The 17,780-nt window shown below is 40.0% G+C and overlaps 2 protein-coding genes across 4 annotated transcripts in view; both read right to left on the reverse strand.

Annotated features, from left to right (window-relative positions):
• Window positions 1-10,283: 10,283 nt before the first annotated feature.
• Cntf (ciliary neurotrophic factor) lies at window positions 10,284-12,307 on the reverse strand. Its single transcript, NM_013166.2, has 2 exons — window positions 12,117-12,307; window positions 10,284-11,186 (listed from the first exon to the last, which is right to left on the reverse strand). Exons 1-2 carry the CDS (start codon window positions 12,228-12,230, stop codon window positions 10,698-10,700), a joined length of 603 nt encoding a protein of 200 aa, NP_037298.2. The 5' UTR covers window positions 12,231-12,307; the 3' UTR covers window positions 10,284-10,697.
• A 1,466-nt stretch (window positions 12,308-13,773) lies between these two features.
• The window catches only part of Zfp91 (zinc finger protein 91), a 37,653-nt gene continuing 33,646 nt past the window's right edge, over window positions 13,774-17,780 (reverse strand). For 2 of the 3 annotated variants that reach the window (XM_006231127.5, XM_063281006.1), the window contains exon 11: window positions 13,778-17,427. In XM_006231127.5, coding sequence (XP_006231189.1) covers window positions 16,917-17,427 — 511 coding nt within the window. In that variant the 3' untranslated portion in view covers window positions 13,778-16,916. Of the gene's footprint in view, window positions 17,428-17,780 lie in introns of all 3 variants that reach the window. The other variant, NM_001169120.1, reaches the window with a different exon arrangement.

Here is a 17,780-nt window from a genome sequence, read left to right on the forward strand (position 1 = left end):
GCTTATTCCGTGGTGCTTTACAGAAGTCATTACCTCTGTGGGAAAGATTGGTAAGCACACAGATGAAATCAGGTTTTCCATTAGACACTGCCTTTGTCACTACTTGTCCCTGACTGTGCTCTTCCCTTTAGATAGCATTTGGTGATTTCCTTCCTTATACCAAGGAAGACACAGACATGCCTTTCAAATGCCCACATTGCAAGAGAAGGGCATGCATATAAACAACTAATATTCAATGTTGCAAGAAGCATTATAGTTACATACAGAAAAATATAATTTATGTATATTGTTTGTGGGGACTAGATACTGGTCAGAAATCATGCCACAAAGAAGTGAGATCATGTGGGCTTAGAAGCATGAACATGTTAGTCACTGATGCAGACCATAAGTGAGGTCTGCACCCACATATGCTCTGTCTGTCTGTCTGTCTATCCTACATACCTATCAGCTGTCTATCATCTTCAGTCATCTATCTGTATGTTTAATATGTATATATGCATATTTGTATGTATATGTTATATAGTTTCATATGCATACATGTATACATACATATATCTATGACCTTTAATTTGTAAATTAGGTGCAGTAAGAAATTAAGCATCATAACTAAGAATAAAACAACATAAATAACAGTGTTCTATAATAAAAGTTATAATAATGTGCTGTCTCTAGAAGAACTCAAGACAAAGTGTGATACAGTTGTTGTCAAATCCTCTCTTTGCTTCTGGTTGGTATGTGCATGGCTCCTGGCCATCCGCCCCTATGTTCTGGTTCCCAGATGGAAGGACTCATGTATACAATCTTAATTTTTAATATGCCTTAACTAGCTCGATGATTGGGCCACTCCTGAACATCCACGTAATTAACACACTTCCTTGTGATATTCCTGAGTTAATACTTATTAAATCTATATTTTATCTTTGCTGCCCTGGACCCTGCTGGGCAGTTCCCCCCACACACATGGGGGGGGGGTGAAGGGTTGCTGCTTTTCCCTTGCACCTACACTTTCCCTTTCCTGTACTTTTCCAGTATGGTCTGTCTCCTAAGTCCTTGTCAAGGTAGAATCCTGCCTTCTCTGCTGTTTTTCTTTCCCCAGAGTCCTAAAAGTCCTGCCTCCGTCCCCGTGCCCAGCCATTGGCAACTTTATTTCCCAATCAGAGTCAACTTGGGACAGGAACCCTCAGCACAGATGTTTGGGTTCCCATGTGATTTCAGGAGCTGAATTAACATTAGAACAAATCCACAACAAATGTGTTCAGACTAAAGCTGACCATTAGTAATTGAACGGTGGAAAAAAAAATAGGCCAAAGAGGGGCCACTGCGGTTTACCACTCCCTGGTTCTGCAGTTTGAGTTAGTCAACTTTTCTGAGCTTTGGGTGCTTCCTCCATAAAGTGGAAATAAGATAAGCATCAGAGGTTGTGATGAGGGTTACAAGAGCTGCTAAGTATACAGTAACAGGCCCCGAGTCAGTACTCTTTCTACTGTCAGCAGCAGTGAAAGTGTCAGGAGCAGAGGCAGTCATAGTAGCTGATGTAGAAGAATGGCCACAATAAATAAAGTGGGCCAGGGCATGGATCCTGATCAGGGATCATGTCACTGCTGCAGTTTGATTATTAACCTTCTCCAAAAACCCATATGTTGCATGCTTGGTACCCAGCCTGGTACTGCTGGGTGGTGGTGGAATCCTTAGAAGGTGGGATCTGGTAGGAGGACTTTAAGTTATTGGTGGTGGCGACAGGGGTGGGGTGGGGGCTGTCTGCCTTTAAAGAGAATATAAGAGACTTTTTATCTTTCTTCTTCTGCCTTCTGGCATCTAGCCATGAATTAGTGAGTTTCGTTCTATGGTCTATCCCCATCACCTAACCATCTTCCTTCCACTCCACTTCCCTCCCTTCCCCTCCCTTCCCCTCCCTTCGCTTTCTCTTCCTCCTTTCCCCCCTCTTTCTCGTTTTCTTCCTCTTTCTTCTTCTAAGAGAAATTCTCACTAAACCTCTCAGTCTGGCCCGGAATTTGTAATCCTCGTGTCATTGTCCTCATTTTGATGCCATACCACAGGCTGGCATGGAATGAACCAACATCTATATGTAGATAGATGATATATGAAGCAGAGCAAACATTTTCTCTTTATAAATTGATCATCTCAGGGATTCTTTCATATAAAAACTTGACTAACAGTCATAATGAGAAGGATAAAGGGGACACAGAGAGGATTAAGTAAATGTGGTAGAAACTTCCTAGAAGATGCAGACTTTTCCAAGATGGGGAATGAAAATTGGTGTCTCTCACCAACTAAGTGCTTAGATTTTCAGTCCCCTCTGTGGTTAAGGCAGGAGAATGGGCTTGACCCCTGTTGATTTTCTCCTGTTTTTGATTTCTTTCTTTCCTGCCTTGGACTATCAGATCTAGGTCTATAAAACAAAACTAAAATTCAGCAATATGTTTAAAGGTCTTGAGGGCTGATCCTTGACCTTTTCCTCCAGCCTCCTTCTTTTCTCCTTTCCCATTTGCTAACTTGCACATTCATAAATCAGCATTACAAAGTCCATCCATCCATCCTGAGCCCTATCTTTGGCTTGTTTGTTTCTTACATATTAAGTCTTCTTTGCATTTCAAAACCACTGTCCAAACTCAAACAGACATTTTTAAAGGCTTTCTTCTCTTGGGCAGTTTTACTGAGGTTCACCTATTGGCCTGTCTTTGGTTGGGGTTGACTTAGTGTTCAGCACAAGGGTCTCCTCCAGCTTGATATACTGGATTTTCACAGGTGGATGAAGCCCACAAAGATGGGCTTAGTTCTCGCCTAAGGATGTGACAGCTCTGGAAATCTATGTGCTAGGTCATGATGGTGAATTAGGGTGGCCAAACACATGGCCTCAAACTCATGATCTTTCTGCTTTAGCTTCTGAAGTTCGGGAGTAATATGCATATACCAACATATGCTGCTGTTCTTCACCACCTCTATTAAAGAGTATTATCACTCATTTTACCTCTGTGTAGTACCAATGCTCTCTTTGTCTGTAATGGTGGGTTGTGGGTGAAAGTCCAACCTTGGAGATACTCACATCTCTGTCTTTATGTGATTGTAGCAACAGAGAGTTGCCCCACTTCTTGACAGTGCACAACTACAGCAAACTGCTCTGCGTAGCCTCTATTCCATCAATCACTCACAGCCTAAGATGCCAGTAGAGGGTCTAACATGCTTTTCCTGAAATACTTACCCAAGTTGCTTTCGGGTCATGTTCCTCTCATACAACTGTGTAAGAAGCAATGTACTTCTCCTGGCCTCTGGCTGAAAGACCTTGGCCTTGACTGCTTGGTTGGCTTCAGCCCCATCAACATTTCATTTCCTTGAAGACAAGAAACTTCTTCCAGCCTTGGGGTCTTTTACTTAAAATGTCTTTACTCAGATCTACTCATGGGTGATTCAGATCTCAGGGAAATGTAACCTGAAAATTAAGGTAGAGCAAAATAACAATGCCTTCTTGAAAATGGTGAAAAATAATGGCAGACATAAACCATTTCATATGGCTAGAAAACAGATGTTATTTTACATAATATGCTGCTTGCTGCTGAGGTTTTAGCAACAAATTACTGTAGAAAATGTAATCTTCCAGTTTCAATTTCCTTTCCTTCCCCTGTGGATGTGCATTGGCTAGGAAAGTCCATGTGTGGTTCCTGACTCAGGTGCAGAAGAAATGAAAGCCTGGATGACTGTCCCTCATCGATCTCTACACTTTGCTTTGTGGCTACTACTCTTGGTAACTTTCACTTTTCTATGTAATTCTTACCATTATCTAAGTTATACTACTGTGTGTTGCTTGTCTTCACTCACCAGAAAGCAAACCAGAATAGGCTATATTGTATTTGTCTCAATATCCTGGTACCTCCAATATATACATGTCTTACCTTGAGAAGCAAACAGCATATTTTCAGTGAATTATTCTGCCTCTATCTGTGTTTAGCTCTAGTGCAGACCAAGCTGTCTCAGTTAATTTCCAGAACAAAGGCTTGATGTTAGCACTCCTCAGCTTTAAAAACATTCATGGATTCTTTTTCCAAGATGTCATCATTTTTCTCCTGCAGTCTCCTCTTTGAAAGTCTCAGAAAGCCCTGAGATTCAGCCACCCTGAATGGTCTCGGGCATGCTACAAGCTTTCCAGTAGCCAAGCCCTAACAAGTGCCATTGCATCTACCTGCAGTGCTCTTGCCTGCCTTTCCCTTTTATTTTTTCCTAAGGGCAAAATCCACACTGTCCTTCAATGCCCAACTGCCAGAGTGCCCAACTTCTAATTGTGTGTGTGTGTGTGTGTGTGTGTGTGTGTGTGTGTGTGTGTTGCTTTAACAGCTCTGTGTTCTCTACATGAAATGTTAAACACTTCCAGATCCTTCATAGTTGTAGATTTGTTCTCTCCCAAGAGGCCGCAAGTGTCTCAAGCACAGTCAATGATCATCTCCATGTTTTCCCTGTTTCCTTTGTAAAACAAGTATCCTTAGTATCTTACAGGCTTCTTAAGAGGAATAAATGAGCCAATGCATGGAAAGCAATGAGAACACCCGGCATAGATTTAACACCATGTTCATTGATCTGTATTATTCACTTCGGTACCAGCAAGGACCTAAGTAGCCTTGTCAAAATCCATTGCTGTTAAAATTGGTTGAAGTTTGGGAGGCAACTTCCAAAAGTTGAGCTTTAGAGATTTGAGCTAGCTTGGGAATTATTGGCATTTTCTTCAAGTTATTTGTATAAGCCTCAACCTTCTTGCTATCCCAAGTTTTGTGGATAGGAATTGTTTTGGTAGTTGTTAAGTAAGAGAAATATCTTAACTCTTATCCAAGCTTTATGACATAAAGGCTGATTTGATATAAAAACACCTTTCTTGGAATATTATTTAAAATCTTTTCTGGGTGCTTTCAGTCCTGGGAAGGACTTTAGAATGGATTCTGCAAGTCAGAGAGGGATAGGATATGGGACTATTAGATTACAAGAGATGTTGTGGTTAGGGAGTAAAAGGTTTATGAATTGCTGAAACTATGAAGGGTTCCAACCCTTGAGTCTCAAAGAAGTTAGTCTTAGAGCTCCAACGAGTTATTAGACGCAGGAGCTGAGGAGGTTGGATGTAAGCTAATGAGGATGAAACAGACAGCTGATGCCTTCTGAAAGTTGATCTAATGCAGAGGTTGTGTGTGTGTGTGTGTGTGTGTGTGTGTGTGTGTGTGTATGTGTGTGTGTGTGTGTGTGTTACACACGCATGCACTTATATCGTCACAGTTCTCATTTTCTTTGGAGATGGAATAGTGGGATACATTTTGGAGTGTCTTTGATTTCCTCGTGCTATGTGCTTAATAAAGGGATAGGACTAAAGGCTTGAGTTCCTTCCTGTACTAAGAGGGTGTGGGTATATGAAAGATGAGTCTAAATGCATGCTTTAACACATCTTGGGTGGAGCCTAGGTTTGCGTATTTGTTTGGCTACCCAGTCTAGGGCCTGCCAGGTGTCTCCAGGGCCCGTCTGACTACACTACTGTGAAAGGCATCTTCCATGAGCAGTGAATAGCACTTCAAACTCTCCAGAGATGTAGGATTCCTGGAGGCTGGTAGTGAGGTTGGCTTGGTATTCTCTAGCCTAAGGGTCAACAAAATGAAAACTAGGTAGTCCTTGACAAGGTCAATCTAGGGAGAAAATGACAATCTCTATTTAGAGCTTACTCCTCAGTCTGAAGTGTAATTTGAATCTAAGCTACTTGAATAATTAAATACATCTGAAGTTCAGACACCACTTACAGGTATATACAGATAATTTGTCTGAACTGTTTAACAACCTCTGAGGTCAGGTATTTGTCATCATTTCCATTTCATAAGAGGGGAGTGCAGGGAAAGTGACTTGTCGTAGGTTGGGAACTTAAATTGGCTTTGATGCCCTTTGGGACAAGTTGATACTGGCTTTATCCAAGGAAAGTGAACTCTACAGATGGAGGGTGGATTTCAGAATCAGATGATCTAGGTAAACATGACATGCGTGTGAAAGAAAGTTCTAAGACCAGAATAAAAATTTTAGTCCTATCATAAAGTAATAAACTTGAACAAATGGCCATTGTCATTTCCCTCATCTGTGAAAAATGATATCTCAAAGGACTAAATAGCACAAAATAGTGTCATTGTCTTTATGCTAAGTAAATGCATCGCTTTCTTCCCTGCTCCCTCAATGTCCAGACAGAAACACAGACTGGACAATTCTATTTTCACCAATGTACTTTCACCTCTAAAATAACTAGGAATGCACTCACTAGAGACCTTTCTCAGCCAAAAGCTTGACTGAGAATAAAACCTGTGAAATGAAACTAAACCTTCTTCAGTTACAGCCTAGGTGACTGGACTACACATTCAGCGTTGCAGAAGCATTTGGCTTGGTGGTGTGGTGTACTCATCCTCTTCCAGGCTGCCTGTCCCTGGGATTTTTGCCCAGTGGCCTGGCATCATGCAGATTTACCCAGCATGCTTGACTGAGCCTGGCCCTAGCTGAGAGGATTACATTTTATCCAGTGTTGAAATCACTTGAAATTCCCCTTGTTCATCCAAAGACACAGAAATAAAAGAATCAACTTGTGGTCTTGCTGAGAAAAGAACTCTATTGTTAGCCATTCTTGCATCTTTTATTTTTTATGTGCCCAAAATAGATTGATCTAAAAACATTCTTAAGAATCTCAAGCATATGGGTATTTATTTTGAACACCAAACATTTCATTTTTTTCTTTTTATCCATGACTGTCAGAATTCTTTAAAAGCTTTTGTGGTGAGATTGTTTTCTACTGCTTTTTACTTTTGAATGTGTACTAGCCTTAAGAGGATTCATTTTTGACCATGAAGCTTAAAGTTTAGAGGCCAAACTATTCTTTAAAGAATTCCCAAATCACACCATATCACACACATGACAATCAGTTGAATTCTTAATTCAACTCCCCCACTCATTTTGGTGGAGGCCTACTTCCTATGTTGCTAGGTTACCCCTTAATAAAAGTAATAAATGAGCTGATGCTCTGGTACCCAAGGGCACATGATCAAGTCACTCAAAACCACTTTTCGTTTTTTTTTTCCCCCCCCTGACTAAAGATCAGAACAGTGTCATTCATTCATTGGGCTGTCATTCACAACAGCCTAAAATAACAGCAATTCCAGGGCTATGACTTTATACTCTCAGGTTTTATTAAAATAACCACTTCCTTCAACCCCCAGTATTTTAAAGCTGACTCTATTCTATACTTGATCTCAAGTTTGTGCTGATTTATGTTTTTCAACTTATCATCTTGAAAATTTGTCAGGCCTCATTCATGCAATTCAGAATCTCTCTCTTCAGAAAGGGCTAAAATTTTTGTGGGGAGGTCTCTAGGATTTTTAATTTTAAAAACAATGTAAAGATTAATGGTGAGGAATTGAAATTTGTATATCTTAGTACAAGATTCTATCCATAGACTGGTCTATAAAATAAGGGAGTAAAATCTAAAGAAAAATCTTATTAATGATAATCCTTAAAAATATACTCTTCCAAATGTTTGGACTGGAGCTCTGTGTAGAATGCTTATTTTGTGAGGCACTGGGTTTCATGAACACTGAAACACACACCACTCCCCAAGCCCAGCAAGATCTTTGCTGCCATATAAGCTATGAAAAGAATCAATGTGTGCCCACAGTATCTGTACTATGAAGATACTACTACTACGCTAGTACACTGCCAGTCTTTTACTCATGAATTTCTGATAAACATGATGTACTATCTACACATTTTTAATCTCACTTGGACTTCTATTTGTGTTATATGGCCAAGTTCCTATTTACCTTTTTTTTTCTTCTCTCTTTCGAGGCAGGACCTATATAGTCCTGGAGCTGGACCAGGCTGGTCTTAAACTCAAAGTCTTCCTGCCTATGCTTCCTGAGTACAGGGATTAACAAGTATGCGTGACCACAACCAGCTTTTTTTGTTTTTTTAAATATGTTGTGTGTGTGTGTGTGTGTGTGTGTGTGTGTGTGTGTGTGTGTGTGTGTGTGTGTAGTACATATGAGTTTGCATGAATGCTCAGGTCAGAACAGGCTGCCAAATGTCTTCATTTATTATTGCCTTGTTGTCTTGAAACATGGTCTCACAGAACACTATCTTGGTAAGGCCAGTGAGCTTCAAAGGATCTGCTCAGTTTCTGTTCTCCAATGCTGGCATTACAGGCACATAAAATTATGTTCAAGTTTTACCTAGGGATTCAAACTCCAGTTTATAACTCTTATCCACTGAAACATCTCCCCAGACCCTCCCCACATTTTTTCTTTTCTGAAGGGTTTGTATACACTATGAGGCACACTGTGTTTTCCTTTTTGAGGTATGTGCAGGTCCATAGATTCTTACTACACAGTCTAAGCATGCCTCTAACTCCCAATCCTTGAGCTTCCTGAGTGCTGGGATGCTGCCATGTACCATCAACGAGTTTCCTGAATTAACCAAATAAAGCATAAGCCAGACTCACTATTTTCTGAAAATCCTGCAATCTGTCACACCTGTGAGCCACAAAAACCCTAGAAGAGGGGTCATTCATGATACAGACTGTTTATAATATTATTCCCCATAATGAAATTGTAGTCACACTGTTCTTTAAATATGACTTTATTAACATATACTAATTTAAAAAATGCTGACAAAACAACTTAAGAATATGAATTCTTTAAAGAGATAAACTTTGAGCTTCATGGTCAAAAATGAACCCTCTTAATGCTAGTGCACATTCAAAAGTGAAAAGCGGTAAAAACAATCTCACTACAAAAGCTTTTAAAGACTTTTTGATAGTCATGGATAAAAAGAAAAAATGAAATGTTTGGTGTTCAAAATAAATACCCATATGCTTGAGATTCTTAAGAATGTTTCTTGGATCAATCTATATATAGCAGAGGATGGACTTATCTGGCATCAATAGGAGGTGAGGCTCTTGGTTCTGAGGCTTGATGACCCAGCATCTAGGATGGTGAGGTGGCAGTGGGCGGTGGGTAGGGGAGCACTCTCATAGAAGCAGGGAGGAGGGGATGATAGGGGAAACTGGGAAAGAGGTTAACATTTGAAATGTAAATAACCAATAAAAAATTTTAAAAAATTAGAAAAAATAAGCCTAAACTTAATAGAAAATTAACTATCTATACCAAAATCATGAATGGAATAAAACAAAAAGGTCTTTTATTGTGCTGTTTTCAGATGTTCACTGTTGTCTAACTTGTTTTCAGGAGTCAACTCTTGGTGTTTCTATCTTCAAGGATATTCTATATTATACTCCACCAACCTGGGAAGCATACTTGTGGCTGTAAGTGATCTTTCAATTCTTCATAATCCACTATGGGTTTTGGTCTCTTTATTTCTTATAGACACAAATGTATTTCCACACACAGAGTGGAAAGCAGGGTCTCGCTTCCCCTGAGCTACCACAGTGCTTGGCTGAGTCCTGTCATGTACTTGGAGTTCCATACTACCCTGTATGGAACCCCTATATAAGAGGATACAAGACGGGTCACATATCCCTGTATCATGAAACTTACAGAAGTTAGCTCTCCCCAACGCATGGTTTATTTATGAGGCAGAATGTGGTTAGACTTAGGTCCCCAAATCAAGGTCTCTTGGGTTTTAAAGATAAGTAAAAACAAATGATACTGACAAATTCTGGATTCACAGTGTACAGGCCTCACTGCAAATGACCCTCCCCAGGAATGTGTTTCCTAGCCTTCCACACCAGTGGCTCTTACAAGAACATTAAAAGTAGAGCTTTACTGTGTTTAAGAATCTCTGGCATCCTCACTGGGGGCCAACTAGGCCTCATCCTCCCTTCATGACTAAGCCTGGAGAATGTAAAATTAAGCTAGAGACCTGTGACTCTTTAACCTGAGTAGCATTTTATCCACCTCTGTCCATGAACATCTGGTCATAGTACCTATATGACAGATCTGTCACCTTGCTATAAACTGAGATTAACCCAATATCCAAATACATTAGTCAACATTAAGCCATGCTGCTAATGCATATCTTCAGCCCCAAGTATGGAAGTACTGTAGGCCCCATTTTTTTTTTTTTCCTTCTCAAATGTAATCTGAAGATGCAGGCAACAAATAGTCCTTTAACATGGTGGGATGCTGCTGACTCCTGAGGATCTGTAACAAGGGTTGTTTTTCAATGCTAGGGATAGATTGCAAGACACATCTTCCCCTCCAGGACAAAGATGTAAAGTTTTACAGAATATACAAAGCCCATGGAACACTCACTGCCTCTGTACAACAATACTCTTTTTATTCGGGTAGTTTGAATGAAGATAGTCTAGGACTTCCAATTTGTTTATTCAGTCTTTTCAGAAGTCAACCAAAACGAGTTACAATTTCTCTTCTGCCTGTAAGACTGTTAAACACCTGAAAAGGTTACTTAGTATCAGGAAGGTTAAAGCACTACTATGGTGAAAGGATAGTGGCATCATTTATTATACCACCAATGCAAACAAAATGGGTGCACACATTTGCATAGCCAGAATAACCATGTATATCTATCTATTCATATGTGGGCCAACCCTACTTGATGAAATGCATGTGGTCTAAAGTGTTCCAAAATTGATGCTGAGAAAACTAGGCTCCAGGGAACTATCAATATTTCATTAGATCAAAAAGGGAGACAGAGGTATGAGCGAATGGCTACATCTGCTTATCTTTGGCCCCATAATGGCTCTCAAGTGCTGGGATTCCCATCTGATGAGAAGAAATGACACGAAGGTCATGGATAGACCTCACAGTCCACTGTGAGAGCTCTTGAAGGACCTTCAAGCCCCATAGCTTCTTCTCAAAGAGACCACCATCTCCAACTGTGGCAGGCATCCCATCAGCCTCATTTTCAGGGATCTTCTGTTCCAGAAGCACCATTAACTCCTCTAGCTGGTAGGCAAAGGCAGAAACTTGGAGCATAAGAGTATGTATTGCCTGATGGAAGTCACCTTCAGTTGGGGTGAAATGTACTCTCTGGTCTTCTAAGAGCTTGGTTAACATCCCTTGGAAGGTACGGTAAGCCTGGAGGTTCTCTTGGAGTCGCTCTGCCTCAGTCATCTCACTCCAACGATCAGTGCTTGCCACTGGTACACCATCCACTGAGTCAAGGTTGATATTTTTATTCAGGCCCTGATGTTTTACCTAGCCAAGGATATAGCAAAACACATGTTCGGTATCATCTCAATTTCCTTCTTCAATCACAAATACTATCTCCTTGACTTCCATAGTCAGTGATCCAAGTTGTAAAGAAAATGTCTAGAATGGAAACCCTTCATATGAGGAGTCATGATCACAGAGCACCACCTGAATTTTCCTATCCCCAATGTCCACTCTCAAGTGGTATCAATCCTTTAGAATATAACTGGTTTTTAAAAAGGTAAGCATCTTAGTCTCATATCTGGCAAGGCTTTCCAAAGTTATCAATTCTTAAGAGAAGTTAAATTTATAATTTTGATCAGAGGCTTGGAATATTACCACAGCAGGTTTTTAGACAGAGGCCCTTTATGAGAAAACAAGCCCACAACTGTGGTTAATTTAACATTTTCCCAAGACTCTTATTTGACAGTTGTACTTTGTTACAAGTTCTGATGAATACTAAAATGTAAGCTTATACTGTACAGAGGGCAACTATATATTTCTCTAAAATTCCAAACAGTTTTTCTTAATCCTGTAATCTTTTTATTTCTAAGGTTCAAAAATTCTATGAAGAACCAAGACTTAGAAAGCCCCCAGTCTACCTTGGTAGAATTGAGAAAAAGGCAACCAAATGATGTTTATTCTCACTTAAGGACCTGTTCACCTTAAACAGCTTGGATGAAGACACTTAAGGTATGTGAATTTTCTCAAGGGAAAAGAACATGCCAAATTATAGGTGTCTAATATATGAATGACTAGGGATACATACATACGTATATACATATACATATATATATATATATATGTGTGTGTGTGTATGTATACATCATACACACAGTTTTTTATAACTGGTTATGGGGGTTGGAACATGATGGTTAAGAGTTGGGCTGAAGAGTTGAAACAGACAACCAGACAACAGCAAAATAGTCAACTTACATAAGATTCCATAAGAGCAGTCAGGTCTGAACGAATCTTCCTTGCTAGCCAGATAGAACGGCTACAGAGGTCCCGGCGGTGAAGGGTCAGAGGTGTTTGCTCTGCGAAAGCCATCCCCTAAATCAACTGTCCCAGGAAACAAGTGAGCTGGTTTGCTTCTGTCTTCACTAGTCCAAATAAGAAATGTGACTCCCACGGACTAAATCTACTGGGCATTTTCTAATGGGATTGTGCACCCCCATCCCCACCCCCTGCCTGACTCAGAGGTGGCAGCAAATTCCTGGCTGTGGATTTTGTGCCTGTGGAATCAAAGGGCCCTTTTAATCAGTTTTTTTTTTTTTCCCGAAGCGTCTGCCCCATCTCTCCTCCACTCAGTAGTTAGCACTTGTTTTTATGTCATTGTTTTGCTTTTGTACTTAGCAACAAGGTCACTATCACACTAATCCTCATGACACCCACCCCTGCCTAATGTAGTCTGGTATTTACCCATATAATTTGATTTTACTATTCTACTTTCTATGCTTGCTGTATTTTAATTTGTTTTATCCTGGCAAAATGTAGTATTAAAATAGGTATCATTTATTAAACGAGTCAGATATTATGCTACACATTTAAACTTCATTGGATTCTTGAGTAATTCTGGGCTAAATAGTGTTCTTTGGGTGTAAATAATAGTTTTCTCATTTGATATAAGAAACTTATCTACGAAATGAGTGCAATATGCTAGATTCATATTTCTGCACTAGTCTTCTTTGGCTCTTCCCCCCTAACTCCCACTGACTTTACAATTCCTTTGGGTAGCTCCTGATACATGCAAGGAACAAAGACTACGTGATACAGGTCCTTTGTAGTCATGTTTCCGTTCCCATTATTTGGAAGGTTTAGACTTGTTTAAAAATTAGCTAAAGGAGCATCTCTAATCTCAATCATGGTGCCTTCCTGGTAGCGACAGGATGTGAAAGGCACTGTTTAGGCCTGTTCTCTCCCAAAGGAAACACCCAACCCAAACTTGGTAACGTTTCTCAGGCAGTTTTACTCAAGTGACAACATGCTTCTTTTTCTTCCCAGTCCGTCATACTCCATGCTTAGCAAGGGAATGAACAAGGCTTTGAAATGAAGACAAAAGAGTTAAAGAGGTCTTACTGATCTGTCATTCTATTGAACTGCACTCAGTGGGTGATGTTAATAGGCTAAAGTTTCAAAGTTTCAACCTGAAACAGGTCAGTGAATGTCCCTATTTTATATCACAGATATTGCCAAGAAGTTCAAACACTTCAGTAGCAAATTGACATAGGTGAACAATAATGAGAAATGGTTGCCGTAGAACTGGCAAGGTTAGATTATGTTTTCTTATTTTAAAGTTATTACTTGACACGAAAGTTTAGTTAAGAGGCACTGATGGTAAATGCAACCACAGTAATCTGTACTTCATAGATAGTATCCTTAACATCCCCTAGAAAGCAACCAAAACTCTATGTGGAGTTGGCCAAACAGAGCTACAAGGCCTGTCGGGGGCATTAGCAGCGCTTCCCAACTCTTAACAAAGAGCAATGAGCTGCATACAAAAGCCTACCCCAGGGGCATCTGTTTTCCTCATTTAGCAGCATCAACTGTTTTACCCTTGCATGACTAACTCAGTACAACCAAGGAAGACAAATTGCTTCCAAGAAGATAACTTTTATTTTTCTTCTTTACATACTTATTTTGAATATGATTACCTAGATTAAAAGGAAACAAGATTTTAAAAGCAAAGTATCCCTTTTATTATAATTTTTTTCTTTTACATAACTTTAAACCTAGATCAAGTAACCACCTATCTCTCATCACAGGAAAAGGGCCCTGCGCATTTTAACAGGCAAAAAGTTTTAAGAGATATAATTGCCCCATTACAATTTTCCTATTTTCTTGAGTATAGTGGAAAATTGATAGAAAGACAGGAGGGAAAGTAGTCCTGCAGCAAGGCTGTAAGACCTCACTTAGGTTGGTGGTAGTTCATGTTCGTCCTCCAAACAGGTGCAAGGGAGGTCCAAGTGCTCTATGCTGGTGTTTTCTTTGCTCATTCCCAGAACTCCCAGCCAGTGTCTGACTAAACCCTGTAAAATGTGTTAGGGCCTAATTATGCAAAATACATTAGCGATCCAAGCAAGGAGGCCACATAACTCCCAGAAATACCGAGTAATTATCACAACTATATCTAAAAATTTACAATTGCCAATTAAAAATGGAAGTATGGCTACTTAAACGGTAACAAAATGAGTATGAAATATCGATTTTCAAGATTAAAAGGACCCCTTAGAAGGACAATTAAATGAGTGGCATGGGAGAAAAGGAAATGGTATGCAGCTTAGTTTGCTTATACTGACTTTTTACTATGTTAGCACTAGCTCTCAAAAGGAAAAATATGAATTCATGAAAAGTTTACTGCAAACTGCTAAAATAACTTATTGTCAACAGATGGCAGCTAAGATGACCTAGCCCCCTTTACATCCTACCCCAACCCCAGTGAGGACAGGAAGTTTCTAAGTATTAGAGCTACCTGCTTTTGTGGGGAGCACAGTGAAGTACAGCAAAAAACTTATTTCCCCACATTCCCCCAAATGAGATGTTTACTATGCAGTTTGCTTTGCTGTGGGTGGATCTATCTGATGAGTAACCACTCTAACTTATGGAGACAATCTAAATGTGAAAAACAAGGGTAAGTATAGGACACAGATACTAGAGAAACAGTATCAAGTGGAGCAACTTTGTTGCTGATCCATTTATAATTACTCTTACAGTATTTTCAAATCTATGCAATGTACCAAGTCAACCGCAAACTCTGTGAGACAGGAAAGCCTGTCTTCATGCCTTCTGCAACACCCTAGAGGAAACAATAATGTGTTTAACATTGTTCCTGTAGGTGTCTTCCTCCCTCCTCCCTCGCATCCCAACCACTGACATAGGTGGGTGTACAGTAAGCGTCTTTCAGAGATGACATTTTGTTATTCTCCTTTTGGGGAAAAAAAAAAAATCAAGCAGAGAAAATTCGATAAACTCCACAGTTTTAGTGTTTGTGAAAAACAAGCTGCTCCTTATTTTGTTCTCAGTCAGACTCTTATTTTTCCCAATAGTCATCATGTATTTCTGACAACAGCTGGCCCAGTCTTCAATGGCTGATTCTGAAGTACACAGGGAAGAACTGCACTTCTAAGTTTCAAAAAATGAGCTGAATTACGGTTTTAGTCTTCTGAGAGGTATAAGCATGTAAAAACACGATCCATGTCTCCCACGGACAGTAATAAACAATCTACAAGGCATTGGATTAAAATCTCTACTTGGAGGAAAATAGGTAATTCTGGGGAAAACCAAAAAACATTATTGTACAGATTTTCATTTTGTTTTTGACTATTGAAGCTTTATCTCTTCTAAAGGGGAGATAAGACAGAACAGTTTACTCTTAACCAAATCTCTAGCACTTTTAGATTTTTGTTCCTTCATGAATGACAGGGTCTGGTCTTCCACTAACTGAGAGCTGGAATGACCAATAACAAAACAAAATCCAAAATCAAAACAAGGGGCCAGCAGGGATATATATGCAAAGAAATGGTGGAGAGAAGATAGATTCACAGGAGAAAATCTTTTATGTGTGATTCAGACCTTAACCAACATTCCTCATCCCCTCAAACTTCTTTTTATCTCAATGCTCTTAAAATCTCAAAGAGCACACTAGTTACCACAAACCTATCAAACTTCCCTAAGGCTTCCAAAAAAGCACTAGGCTATTGTAGTGATTCTGTTAGTGCTGAGGACCAGCTTTCTTTAAAGGCCACTGGAGAACTATGATTTTAGAGGCTGGCTGTGCTTCTTTAACTCTAAGCCTTGCCTTCAAAGTACCTCTTGTAGGAAGGATCCCATGTCAGAATAATCTACTCTCCCAGCCCCACAAAACATAGCAACAAAGACCCTCCCCCCCCAAAAATCAGACTTTCCATTAATAAATAAGGAATCTCAGGTTCCACAACACAAAAACACACATGTTCAAAGTGCAAATTTCTGCCATTAGCCTGGGACTTTTCTCACTGACATAGAGCCCTATCTTACAGCCAGAAAGACTGTAGAGGGCAGTCCCCTCTCTCTTGGGAGCCTGCTTCCAAGCAAGTGAGCACCATTAAGAGCAATATGGAGGTTCAGGAGTGGGGGGAACTGAGGTGCTGGGATCCATTGAAAGGGAGGGAGGTGGTCCCCATGTATCCTTCCTTCCCCAAACCCAGTGAGTAATGGAAGAGGGGTGAGAGATTTGTGCTGTTTTAACAGCATCCTGCCAAGGGGCCCTAAAGTGCCAAGTTAAGCTGCCAGCCTCCAGGAAATAGAATTATATATTTGAGGATAAATGTTGGTTGTTGCAGTGGGGAGAAGCCAGAGCCATAGGGCAGTAGTATAGGAAAAAGGATTTAGATGACAGTAATATACTATTATGAGTTCAAAGCTGATCCAGAGCACATCAGAGTTATAGGTTGGGAAAAGGAGATCTGCCAATGAGCAGGAAGTCTGCTATTGGCTGGAACCTAGTATGTTGCTGCTTTTTCATCAACCTTTCTGGTAAAGGTTACATCAATATTTTAAGGATGAGAAGAGAGAGTTCCTGGAATAGGGATTGTGTGTTTGTGTGTGTGTATGTGTGTGTGTTGTGATCCACAATGCAAAGAGCAGGCCCTTCAGTTATTTTTACTAGATTTTTAAATGCTTTAAATTTTTTTTTGTCCTTTTTATCTTTTAAATACAAAGTCTGTACTGTCCCAGTGCCCAAAGTCTTCCTTTGCACTAGGGTCCAGTAGAGTCTGTATCTTCAATCAGAACCTCTGTGGTAGCACCGAGTATATCCGAGTTCATGACCAGCCCTTCAGTGCCCCCACTGCTGCCACTTCCCACAAAGATCTTCCCGTCAGCCATAAGGCTCACCCGTTCTGTCCCACTGCAGTATGACTTTGACATCCCTTCAGCTTCTAGGAGTAGGCACTCTCCAGATGTTGAGTTTCCCAAGGGCTCAGGAAGAAGAGGAAGCCCCTGACTATCTGCAGGTTGTGTCAGGGGTTCTGGGTTAGTGCCCAGGATATCTGTGCTGGTGATGAGGGCACCCGCATTGGCTGCCAGAGCTTCTGCAATCAGCACCTCAGGGTGGCTTTTTGCTTTGTGTGCCACTACACTGTCCTTCTTCTCAAATTTTTTGCCACAGATATTGCAAGAAAATTGGTAGAAGGAGTCTGCATCATGTTTCTTCATGTGCCAATTAAGAGATGCTTTTTGTCGACAAGTAAATCCACAGATCTCACATCTAAAGGAAATACAAAGGTAAACGATCAAGGAGGAATCTTAAATCAAGGGCCAGGTAAGAACTGAAAAATTTACATAGCCATACAATACTTACGAAAGCTTAAGTAAGCTAACTAAAAAAACTTTTTTGTTGTTTAAGAAACAGCAAAACAAGCACACACTTAAGCACATAGGAAGCATAAATTGCATTCATGGACTATTTACATAAGGGGGTTGGGTTGGGTGGGAAGTGGTTAAGGAAGAATACATTCTCAAACTAATAAAGATACATTTAAAAAGAAGCGTAAAGCAAAGAAAAAGCAACAAAAAATTTCCCAATATTCAGTCTTTAATTTAGTAAAAGTATACAGCAGT

Source organism: Rattus norvegicus, chromosome 1, assembly GCF_036323735.1.
Source record: "Rattus norvegicus strain BN/NHsdMcwi chromosome 1, GRCr8, whole genome shotgun sequence".
NCBI lineage: Eukaryota > Metazoa > Chordata > Mammalia > Rodentia > Muridae > Rattus > Rattus norvegicus.